This window comes from Osmerus eperlanus, chromosome 1, assembly GCF_963692335.1.
Source record: "Osmerus eperlanus chromosome 1, fOsmEpe2.1, whole genome shotgun sequence".
Lineage (NCBI taxonomy): Eukaryota > Metazoa > Chordata > Actinopteri > Osmeriformes > Osmeridae > Osmerus > Osmerus eperlanus.
Window position 1 is genome coordinate 20,599,401 of NC_085018.1, and position 11,414 is coordinate 20,610,814.

Below are 11,414 nucleotides of genomic sequence, written 5' to 3' on the forward strand. Positions count from 1 at the left end.
AGTCTCCCAGTCGGGAATGAGCAAACCCAAGTGTCCCCGGACTTACAAAAGACAAGAACGAAAGACCCAAGTAGTAAGGAAACCACACACATTTATTGCAAACAATATCAAAGGTAAATTTAGATCTTCTGTGCATAACAAGTCACTTAGATGTAAACAATGAAGAATTAAGCATGGCCATTCCAAAGAGCAGTACATAATAGGTTATGTGTTTTAAACAAGGAATGAGATCTTAAGTGTTTAGTAATTATGACAAACTCACAAAAATAGAAGAAAAAATAAGACCAATATTCCAATGTAGGACATATAGTGCATTATCCACCAAGCTCCAGAATCATTCTGATAAAGTTGAAGTTATATGTATCGCACCTTTCAATAGCAGGATGATTTGTCTGTCCATACCTCCTTCTCTTTCAATGTGTCTCTATGGTTAATGTAGATATGGTGCAGTTCTAACCAGTGCTTCTCCATCCTCCCTCTACTTGCCAAACACACTGGCTCCAGGTGTTTTAGCAACAGGCTTCTCCAGTGCAGTTTCTCCACCAGACCTCGCGCCACTGAACACAGAGGGAGCCACCTTCCCCATACGCTCTGAGGACAGACCCAAGATGAAAGTTACGAGGAAAGTCTGTGTAAATGTAATGTTTACTCCATGCTGTATGATGATAGGCCACCTCCCTGGTCCTCAACTAATTCCATGATGTCACCTTAAGCCTAATAAGGGGGGTGGAAACTCTCTCAGGCTCACTCTCCTGCCACAACTGGGCTCAGGCAGACACAAGCCAGAGTTCAGAGATAGCCATAGAGAAAGAATGTTCCAGCTCACACATCAAGGGGCTTTAAATGCAAATCTGTCCCCCTCCACCATTTTTTATCAAGAAAAATTGTATTTAACGGCCACATTTTCAGTTATTAAACAAAGCTGTCCCACATTTGAAATCAAATCTACACCGCTGCACATATCCCTTAACTGACTATTTCAGTTCATTATTATCATGCAAATGATGTCCACAAGCTCATACTTTTAAGCAAGAGGAGGAATCGATACACTGAAACTGTCAAGCCTTGAAAAAGCTGTTATACCGTTTGAAATATAGTGGTGAATGCTGAACGACTGCTACTCACCACATTCTGCCATGACCTCATAGGTCTTACTCTTGACCTCGCCCTTCAGGCCCAGTTTACTACGTGCTCCTTTCAGATCCTCCTCCTTCATTACTGGACGCTTCTTCTTCTTTACCTCAGCAGGCTGAGGGAGAAATATTTGGGACAGCTAGTGAACATGGAGCATACAGAGAATTTGTCAAAGTAGTTGACATGTAGTAGTTGAAATGGTCTACACTCGAACTCCAACATTTCCCTCAACCATTACTCCTACCATCTAATTGAAACATACTGTATATTAAATAAATCACCTGTGACATAGCGTTGGTAGGCTGATAATCTTCCAGTTGACACAATGATAGTCAGTGGAGGTCTTGTGTTCTGGTCTGTCCCTTTCTGTCTAGCCCCTCATATAATATCCCCAGGACCCTGAGATGGCTATTATTGACCATGAGTGAATCTGTGGCCTCCCCCTCCTGGGTCTGTTGTCAGGGTGTATTATTAGGTCTGATGTGAGGGGTTGTGACTCTGAGGTCTTCCTCTGTTTACGATAAACCAACAGCTGTGAAGATAAAATTGGAAATCAGGGTCTGAGTAGAATCTTTAATCAGCCATGCTCATGTCCCTGGTGGTCTAGTGGTCAGGATTCGGCGCTCTCACCGCCGCGGCCCGGGTTCGATTCCCGGTCAGGGAACAGCAATTTTTCTAGGCCTTATAAATTAGATATTGACCGATTCGAAAGATGTACGATATTGTATCGGACTAAATAAACAGTATCTATTTGCTCATCCGATGATTACTTCATTTGTTTATCTCGGTATACAAACCTCCTGCTGTGTTTATCTGATAATAATTATGGGGTGTCAAACTCATTTTCACCGAGGGCCACATCAGCATTATGGTTGCCCTCAAAGGGCCTGTTGTAACTAAGACGTAACGTCAGTAACGATGTAAAAACATAGTGTTTTAGTTGTAGCTTTTGTGAACATAGGGACTATTCTGCTGCAATTGCAGTCCGCCTTCTAATTCTTGGAAAATCTGTTGTTTTTCTTGGAGGATATTTATCTACGTGTTTGGTGTCAAAATGCCAACGGAGATTGTACTCTTTAAGGACCGACATCGCCTTAAAACACAAAATACCGGTTTTCTCCTTCCACAAACATTCGCTTTCCCATCTTTATTGAAAGACATTTTTTTTAAATATCGATGGGCCTACCATTTTTGAGACTGCTTATCGATCCGAGTGTTAATCAGGCTCGGAGGCAGGCGTTGTAAACATTCGGGGATTACCCCAAACCTAGGACGTAGAAGCAGAAACATGCTAGCTTGGCTGACTACTGTAACCAAGTTCGAGAGCAATACCAAGTTGGGTTGAATGCCCGGGGACCTTGGCTGAAAATGCGCATGAGGTACGTTTGCCGAACCGGCTGCATTGGAGTGCTGTCATTCAAACCATGCTCGCCTTCACCCAGTTAAACTTTGCGTTTAACACTGATGTGTATACACTGCTTTCTAGAGGCGGGATGTCGTCACTTTGCCGTAACATAATCGAAATGCATTTTGAGAGATGTAGTTTATGGTCAATGCACGCTGTAAAGCAGCGTAGACTTATTTCAATACACCATTTAAGCTTCTCTACACATATATTGTATGGCATGGGGCAGGGTCTCCCCCTGTTGGCAATTGAGAGCAAGCATCCTTAAAATGTCTGTGATAGACACCTGTTCCTGTCACACCACAAATTCGTAGACATGTACCCTAAATTATTCTAACACTCCCTGGTGGTCTAGTGGTTAGGATTCGGCGCTCTCACCGCCGCGGCCCGGGTTCGATTCCCGGTCAGGGAACATAGTTTTGGTATGATACTGCACATGGTCAACAATGACGCCCATTGCGCAAATAATCTAACCCATTAACATCATCTTGGAATTAAACATTTGCCTACACAACTTTATTGCCAAAGCAAATATAATGATATCCGTAATTTCCTCATTTACTGAACTAGATATTTTAATTACAAAGTATTGAGAGTCCTCTCTGTCCTTGTTCAGACAAGCACAACTGTAACCATTTTATAATATGTTGCCCGCCTTAACCAGAGTACACTCTCACTTATTCCTTTGACATCACCAGCATCAGTCATCACAGTAACTCTGAAGAACACCACTCAACTTTTAACAGAACTTATAAAAGACGAGACACTCACACACACACATTCCTACTGTCTGGTCCAGTCACTCACAGTTAAGAGGTCTGTGCTTATGCTTAATTTTCCTATTTCTAGATGTGAGCTCAAGCCACTGAATGCTACTGCTGCATACCTGAAGATCTGGGGCATTAGATGAACATTCAACACACATGGTGAAAATCACACAGGCACATTGTCAAAAAATAATAATAAAATTCACAAAACAGTGGAGAAATAAATTGTGCAAGAGGTGAAGGTTTTGTTAGTCCGTTGGCTGGAAGTTGGATAAACTTGTTTCCAATCTATGTAATCTGAAACAAAGAACACTTTTGGAGTAGGCTTTTCCATGGTTTTGGCCCAATACAACACCCAGTAAAAAAGGACAAACACCACAGACAAGGAATAAATAGGATTCAAAACAAAGAGGTTTGGACACACAGACGTGAACAGCAACAGAGATTGCAGAGCTTTCCAAGAAGAGTATTTAACTGCTGCACTCTATCCTACCGCAACCTCCAAAGGCTTTGATAACATTGACAATACATTTCACATCGCACCAAACAATGTAAACGTTCATGTTGAATTGTGGAGGAAAAATCGAATGTTCTTGTCAATTTTAAAAGCTGTGTTCACTTTCAGGAAAAATAACAAATACATTAATTAATACCTCCCTCACATTGCAGTATCTGCATCTATTAACTTAAACGCAGTACATGTCACACACACAGACACAGGGGCCCCAACTCAACAGTTCATTACGTCCTTTTTCACAGGAAAGGCGTCTGTCAGTATCTACATGGAAACTACATGATAACACAATCAAGTGAGAAGCTTGTCAAAATATCAAATATATCAAACTGTTAAAATGAGGTTTGCATGAAGGCCAGGAGGGGAGTGAGGACGGCTGAGTTACATCCCAGTGCCTGCTCTCCCCCTCTAGATCCAACCGCAAGCCCCTGCTCCAACCCCTCCTGCCCCTGCTCTGGCCCCTCCTGCCCCGCTGACCAGGAGATGGATCATCATCCACAAAAGGACACTGTGGATCCCTTGTAGACCAGTGTTAACACAGCTTTGCCAATACTCAAATTGCTTTACCAATATAACGCTCATACATAAGAGCTTTTGTCCCAAATAAATGTCTTTAAACCACCAGCAGGAGAGATCCATAGTGATATCTTAATGATATCAACGTGGTGTGGTTAGTAAAGCTGAAGATAGACGCATCCCATGTACGATCTCCCAGTTTGATGTCCCTTATGAATGAAGGCTGTCCAGAACACGCTGACCGTCTGCAGTCAAGACATCGTCCTGCTCCTTTGTTCTTAACTGTAACAGTGTGTTGCATATAGACTGACGTGCATACTCATATTAAGATAGAACAAGTCCAGACCAGGCCCCAGCCTAGGCAGTCCACAGGGCAGAGAGAGAGTGAGGGAGAGAAAAAGAGCGAGGGAGAAATAGTTGGGATATGAGGTTGTGACCCGGTTAGCCTGGATAACCTTAGGTCAAACAGGAATTCCCATGCGGTGTTTTTTCTTCTTGACAATCTTGTGGCTGGTGAGTCTGCGAACATCATCCTCATCCGAGTCATCCATCTCATCATCGGCTGAAAACAGGATCTGAGGTGGGGAGTGAGGAGGGGGGGTTACACATGCCTGATATCTGGCAGACAAAATCTAAAGAAGGCAGTCAACCAAATCACTCAAAAATGACTTTCTGTTTGCAGAAAGGATAATGAAGTGCGAAGCTACAGTTAAAATGTATATTATAATAATATATATATATATTTATCTCCTGTCATTTCTATATGCACTATTTGTACATCAAAAGTTTTAGAGAAAGTCTGGATAAGAGCGTCTGCTAAATGACTAAATGTAAAAAAAACTAAAAGCAGCAAAAGTTAACACTTTCTATATATCTACAATGTATTCTAGACCTAAAATGTGACATTTAAAAAAACATCCGAGCCAGCCAGGAGTGGAACCTTGAATCTTCTGGTCTGTAGTCAGACATTATCCATTGCCCCAATTGCCCCTGTATCACCAAATATTAGTTTTTGCAAATTCCATGAAACTATGCTCTTATCAGGTTCCCCTAGTGGCGGCCTGGAATACTACAAGCAAAAACAGCCAAGTTTCTGTCCCACCATTCCTCCCTGGTGGTTAGGATCAGGGGCACTCACCGCCATGGCCTGAGTTTGATTCCCTGTCAGGGAATGTATTTTTAGGTATTCTGACATGCTGTAGCTTAACTGTCTTTATGGGGCTGACTGCTTTCGTGAGGCAAAACACATTGTACGTCACAGGATCCTGTGACAACACGCAAGCGAGAAGGAAGAAACCAAACCCCTCAGCACCACACACTGCAACTGAGTCAGACAAGTGGGTGCCTCATAGGCGGTCGATTCTTCCCCTTCCCTTCACCCAGTCAGCTGTCAATAGACGCAGCTGCCGACAATCAGCTGGTAGGGAGGGAAGGGGACATAAAAGGCCGGTTAATCCACAAGGGGAGAGTTCAATCTTACAGAAATAAGGGTGAGAGCCAGACTACGGGAACCCTTTGAGTGTTGTTTTGCTAATATGTTGCAACAACAGAACAAGCCGATGGAAGGACAGGTGAAGACCTCCCGGAGCACAGCCTCAACAGGGGACCAATTTCAGTTCCTGTTCTTTTTATTCTTTTGTTATTGTACTATAAACTTGTCTAGGGTTCAAATCCAACTCTGTCTGGGGTGCAATCTCAGAACTATGTGCGGCTCTCCTGGTTCGCTTAGCGGCTTATCACAATGCCACATGTATTGCTTAAACTGGCAAATTGAAATACAAGCAAAACAAACATTGTATGGTTAGGATTTGGCACTTTCACCGCCGTGGCCCCGGTTCGATTCCCGGTCAGGGAATGTCTTTAAAGTTAATCTGACATGCTGTCGCTCAGCTGTATTGGTAGTCCTGACTACTTTCTGGAGGCAGGACACTATGGACTTCCACATAGGCATCAAATCAACTGGCAACAATAAACGACATAACGGACACTGTCCCATCCCAATATCAACAGTGTTTCCCCTACCATTATATTAGGGGGGCGCCCCTTGCTGTCATAGCAAGCATCAAATAGACCTCTACGATTAATGGACAACAAATTGTGCTTTTATGTTGACTGAGTTATTTTATTTTTACTTGCATATTTAGTGAACTCAAAATTGCGTGAGTGTGACTGTCCAAATTAGAGACTCATTATTCACAGATATTGTATGGCATGGGGCAGGGTCTCCCCCTGTTGGCAATTGAGAGTCCTTAAAATGCCTGTGATGGGCACCTGTTCCTGTCACACCACAAATTCCTGAAGACATATACTCTAAGACATTCTATCACTCCCTGGTGGTCTAGTGGTTAGGATTCGGCGCTCTCACCGCCGCGGCCCGGGTTCGATTCCCGGTCAGGGAACATCTTTTCTGTTTCGTTTGTTTTAACCGTGTGCAGGTTTAAAACAACGACTCCAAAAGATCCAAATATTGAACAACACTCAGACTGGATTATTTGTTAACATTATGTAATTCATACAAATTCCCCAGCCAGTAAAATGACTTAATGTATTAGTTTTAATGTGGTGCGCTAGTCTGTGTTCTGTGGAGCAGATTCCAGTCTCACTCCTACCTGTTTTACAGGCCTGTAAAGTGAGAGTCCGTGGGTCTGGTCTACAGTGATTCACACCAATAAAAATTGCTCCAGCAGTTTCCAAAAATCCTTCTTAAGATGAACAGAGCAAGCAAGAGCCCTTTGGGGCCTGTCTACACCGCCTGTGGAGGCCAAGAAAGATGTGCCATGGCCTAGCCCAGTGACTACGTCAGCTGAAGTTCGAGACGGCTCAGAACAGCGAGACACCACACAGGGCTTCAGGAAGGCTTTCAGGGGAAGGGGACAGAGAGAAAGGAAGCCAGGCTGGTATAAAAAGCGATGTCATATTCCTCCCCCCAAAAAAACATAACTGTCTGATGCTATACACTAGAGCCGAGCTGCCTTTCCAACGTGTACATTTGCAGGGGTTAGTGTATGTGGATATGTGGTTTAAGGTTGTGTCAAACTGTGTAAACATACTGTTCCGAACAATGGCCTTTGCTTAATATCCACATCCTGCTCTTACCTCCGACTCCGAGTCGTCATGGGAGAGCGCCCGTCTGTAGCGCACCTTGCTGCTCCCTCGAGGGTCCTCCCCCACCTCCCGCTCCTCCAGCTTGGCTTTTGTCCTTCCCTTCTTCATCAGGAAGTTATCTACAACCCAGAACATCAGGGCCTGTGGACAGCCCCCCAAAAAACAACTCATTTAGGTAGCATCCCTGTAACTAACTCCTCGGTGCAAACACACAAAAAGGCATAAACCACAATGTTAAAACTAAAACGCTCACTACAGATAATAAAGCAGTTGTAGGCGCCGAAAACCATGAAGCTCAGCCAATTACAATGAATTACTGATGATGCTGACTGACTGAATGGAAGACGTCCTCGTGACAGAGACCCAGATGAACTGTACTTACGTTAACGAAGAACGGAACGATGAGCATGACGATTGCAAGCTCCAACTGAGGGTTGTTTATGGGGTTAAGGAGAGACAGCTGTAAGACACGAACACACATGCATACCACTTTTAGTGCATATTCACAATACTTGGAAAATAAAGGCTTACAAACTGACACAAACATCTTAGAACCTGATAGTGAAATACAGTGCTCTTAGAAAACTCTTTGGAAATGCTAACTCTTTGGAAATGCTGACCTTCTTCCACTGAGGAATTAGCAGAACCAGGATGATGAGGACCTTCTCAAACATCATGATGAGGATGTAGAGAGCACACTGACCTGCCCATGCCGTGCACTGCACGGGCTCCCCTAAACACACAACCAAACAACTCATTTAGCCTAAAATCTCTTGTTTGGTGAAAACAGTAACAGTGCCTATACTAGCACAGGGAGACAAATCTAGCTAAGGTGTGCTTAGCATTCTACAAAAAACTCTGCCACTCTTCTGGACAACCTAGATACTGCATATAATGACAAGGAAACATGTTAAAACGCTGTGCAGCCCTCACCGTACTCCCCAAAGCGAAGAGAGTCCCACTGCCGCCACTCGACCACGGCGCTGACTGCCCTCACGCCAGCGTAGATCAGCAGCATGCCCAGAGACGCGTCTAGCAGGAAGTTGATGAGGTATCTGAGGGCAGGAGGGGTCAGGGAGGGCAGAGACTGGTTCAACATAGGGGTACATTGGTGCTGAAGACACATACACAGGTGTAACTACAGATGAAAAGTGCCACACCCAGGCAGAGTTGTTGACACCCAAACTGACTTGCAGAAACGTAGGCACACACTCACAAAGAGCAGGGGTCTTCCTCTGTAAGGTCAGACAGGTAGACATTGGCAAAGTGTATAAATAGCATTCCAATGGCCTGTTTTGATGTATCCAGGAACCTGAGGAAAACAACAGACAGAGATAAAGCTATGACGCTGTCTTATCTGCCCAAGTTTGAGAGCATCCAAAACCAGATTCAACAAACACTTTCCCAGGCAGGTTGTTTGTGTTGAGATGGCTGCCTTACCAAATTCTCCATGGTCTTCTCTCATGCTTGGGCTCCCTGAAGCGCTTCACTGTGGATGAGAGACAGTGCACACAAACACACAAAGAAAGACCCAAAACAGATTGAATTAGCCCACTCAAGTAAATTATTAAATGCACACACATTTGAAAAGCAATAGTGAAATTGTTAAATCAGTTCCCTGTCTTGTTTTGTTTCAGTGGTCAGACTTCCCCTTTACAGAAAGCTAAGCTTAACCAAACAACTGTACCAGCACAGAACATATGCCAGAAACTGAAACATTCCTCCATGGCTAGTGCTATAAAGTTAATGTTGACAAATGGCGAGACGGTTAAAGGAACTAGCAGTAAAGTCTTTGTTGATCTGGCATATCACTTTACTTATCAGTATCATAGATTTCACACATCAAGTACAGGTACTAGGGGTTTAAGGGTATCTCTCATGCTCAATCCTAAAGGTCTAGACATAATATTCACAAGGACAGGGAACCCACATCATCTGATTGCATGTCAGTGTCTTTGTCTCCATATCAGCAACCTCAAACTTTCATGATCATGGGACAACAGGCATGTCTTTAGAAAGCATGATACATACATTTGTGTACCATAATCTTTCTGGGATACGTGAATTGTGATCCTTTTGTAAATCTGTTGAATGAATGAATCATGAATGATGCAATAGTTTGTATCCTCCTCTCTGAGCGAGACATAATAGTGAAGAGATAAAGCTCTTGCTGTTCCTGACAATAGTTACTTGTTCCCATGCTCTCTCTCTCTCTGCCTACTTCTATTACATAGGATGGCCTGCAAACTGACTTTTTTTCTGATTTGGAAATGTTATGCATGTACAAATGTATACAAAAGGCTTTTGATATGTGTATGTTATGCTGTGCGCCTTCAGTCTGTTCAGTTATTTGTGTTGGATGCGTCACACCCTGCACACTGCTGGCTGCAATGCTGGCAGAGGCATATTGTCAGTCTACAGCTGGGAAAACGTCTTCAGGCAAGTCGACCTTACAGCTGAACATTCCTGGTAGGCAGACACTGATGTCAATAAGGGATTCTATAGCAGGGTCAAACAACTATGCCCCACGGTTGAGGGCTGGGAAAACTTAATCTACTACATCTACTTTCATAAGCCCATATATTCTCTCAGTCAATCTTGTGCCTCCAAATTCAATACAATTGACAAAGATATAGTGCCTAATTCCTAAAGAAACACGGCTCAGAAGAAAACATTTTGCAAGGAACAAGACAACAATAATGGATATTTAATTAAAGAACTGGCATACTGTAGTGTTGTTTTAGCTGGCTACTCACACATAAGTGTGCTGAAGGCCACGACTCCTAGCAGGCCTTGAAGGAAGATGCCAAAAGAGTCCATCAAGTCACCGTTCTCGCAGCCGCGGGTGTTTGGGTCTGGCGTGGGACTGGCGGATACCGACGTGTTTGGCGACGATATAGCAGACATCCCGGCTCCTGGGATAGCCACATCCCCGGCTTGGGACAAAACATGTGCAACCCCGCTAACCACCATGGTTAACCAGAGCACAGAGGTGGCGTGCACTGAGTGAGTTAGCGAGTCGGCTAGCAAAATGTATGTTAGCTACAGATTTAGACAACTACAATCCACAATCGTAGTGTCAACTTGTCTTGTCGTGTTAGTCAGCTGGCAATCGATAAATTCCGCCGAACAATTATCTGCAAAATATAAAGGAATCATCCTCTTCCTCTCAGCCGTGGACCCATTCTCCAGTTCAGCCAGCTAAATAGCTAGTAAACTCAAGACAATTGGGATTTGTTTAAGATTCATATTAAGAAAATAGTAGGCTAAGTGTATAGAAAAACTATCCTAAAGTGTATTTTGTCCGACAAGTTTAAACTGTTAGACAACTTGCAAGTCTGAAATGGTAGGGAAGTAATGTTCATAAATGCTTCAGGATCATATTCGGGCGTTAGAACTAGGAGTACTGCTACTGAGCTAGCTAGCTACAGTGTAGCTAACAAACTGCTCTCTGATGTCACGAGTATCATATGCAATTAACAGATTGACTGTCTGAATTAAGTTAGCAACGCGGGAAAGTATTAAACGAACGTATTGGTGATTAGCTAAAAAGGAAAAGCAAAGATGGAACAAATACGCAGAAAGGATGAGCGTGATGCTGACAAGCTATACTACTGTAGGGCGCTGTACTGTAGTATACTGCTAGAATGCTACTGTGGCTGGCTAACAACGCCGAGTCGAGTAGCAGCAGGATTTACTTCCAAATGCTCTCGACTGTGTGCGCCAAATTGCATGACACTTATGTACTCACGATTACCGAGTTGTTTCTGAACGTAGTATATTCAATAAAGAATGAGCTGCACATAAATCATTTGTTTGAGGACTATAATCCAGTCGTTTCGTTTCAGACATTCCAGCGGCTTCGTTCTCTGCCTGAACAGTGCATTCTCATGTTGATGTGACGTAACGATCACATGATCAACGTGTTATAGCGGAACCACCTGCGCGGGTCAGGGCACTGATTAAACTACAC

General features: G+C 43.5%; 2 protein-coding genes and 3 non-coding genes across 5 annotated transcripts; 3 read left to right on the top strand and 2 right to left on the bottom strand.

Annotated features, from left to right (window-relative positions):
- Positions 1 to 74: 74 nt before the first annotated feature.
- On the bottom strand, positions 75 to 1,570 carry mustn1b (musculoskeletal, embryonic nuclear protein 1b). Its single transcript, XM_062469593.1, has 3 exons — positions 1,416 to 1,570; positions 1,126 to 1,249; positions 75 to 591 (listed from the first exon to the last, which is right to left on the bottom strand). The coding sequence occupies exons 1-3, from the start codon at positions 1,422 to 1,424 to the stop codon at positions 479 to 481; spliced, it is 246 nt and encodes an 81-aa protein (XP_062325577.1). The 5' UTR covers positions 1,425 to 1,570; the 3' UTR covers positions 75 to 478.
- Positions 1,571 to 1,726: 156 nt separating this feature from the next.
- On the top strand, positions 1,727 to 1,798 carry trnae-cuc (transfer RNA glutamic acid (anticodon CUC)). Its single transcript has one exon. It is a non-coding gene; the product is annotated as a tRNA-Glu (tRNA).
- A 1,081-nt stretch (positions 1,799 to 2,879) lies between these two features.
- trnae-cuc (transfer RNA glutamic acid (anticodon CUC)) lies at positions 2,880 to 2,951 on the top strand. The gene has a single exon. It is a non-coding gene; the product is annotated as a tRNA-Glu (tRNA).
- Positions 2,952 to 3,013: 62 nt separating this feature from the next.
- On the bottom strand, positions 3,014 to 11,328 carry stimate (STIM activating enhance). Its single transcript, XM_062469582.1, has 8 exons — positions 10,198 to 11,328; positions 8,882 to 8,930; positions 8,658 to 8,753; positions 8,375 to 8,496; positions 8,062 to 8,174; positions 7,824 to 7,901; positions 7,433 to 7,582; positions 3,014 to 4,911 (listed from the first exon to the last, which is right to left on the bottom strand). The coding sequence occupies exons 1-8, from the start codon at positions 10,412 to 10,414 to the stop codon at positions 4,798 to 4,800; spliced, it is 939 nt and encodes a 312-aa protein (XP_062325566.1). The 5' UTR covers positions 10,415 to 11,328; the 3' UTR covers positions 3,014 to 4,797.
- trnae-cuc (transfer RNA glutamic acid (anticodon CUC)) lies at positions 6,664 to 6,735 on the top strand. Its single transcript has one exon. It is a non-coding gene; the product is annotated as a tRNA-Glu (tRNA).
- Positions 11,329 to 11,414: the final 86 nt, after the last annotated feature.

Coding starts and splice junctions, on each gene's coding strand:
- stimate (XM_062469582.1), bottom strand. CDS start 10,414: ATGGTGGTTAGCGGGGTTGCACATGTTTTGTCCCAAGCCGGGGATGTG. Junction 8,754..8,881: donor AGAAGACCATGGAGAATTTG/GTAAGGCAGCCA, acceptor TGTTTTCCTCAG/GTTCCTGGATACATCAAAAC. Junction 8,175..8,374: donor TCTTCGCTTTGGGGAGTACG/GTGAGGGCTGCA, acceptor TTGTGTGTTTAG/GGGAGCCCGTGCAGTGCACG.
- mustn1b (XM_062469593.1), bottom strand. Junction 592..1,125: donor TGAGGTCATGGCAGAATGTG/GTGAGTAGCAGT, acceptor GTCTGTCCTCAG/AGCGTATGGGGAAGGTGGCT.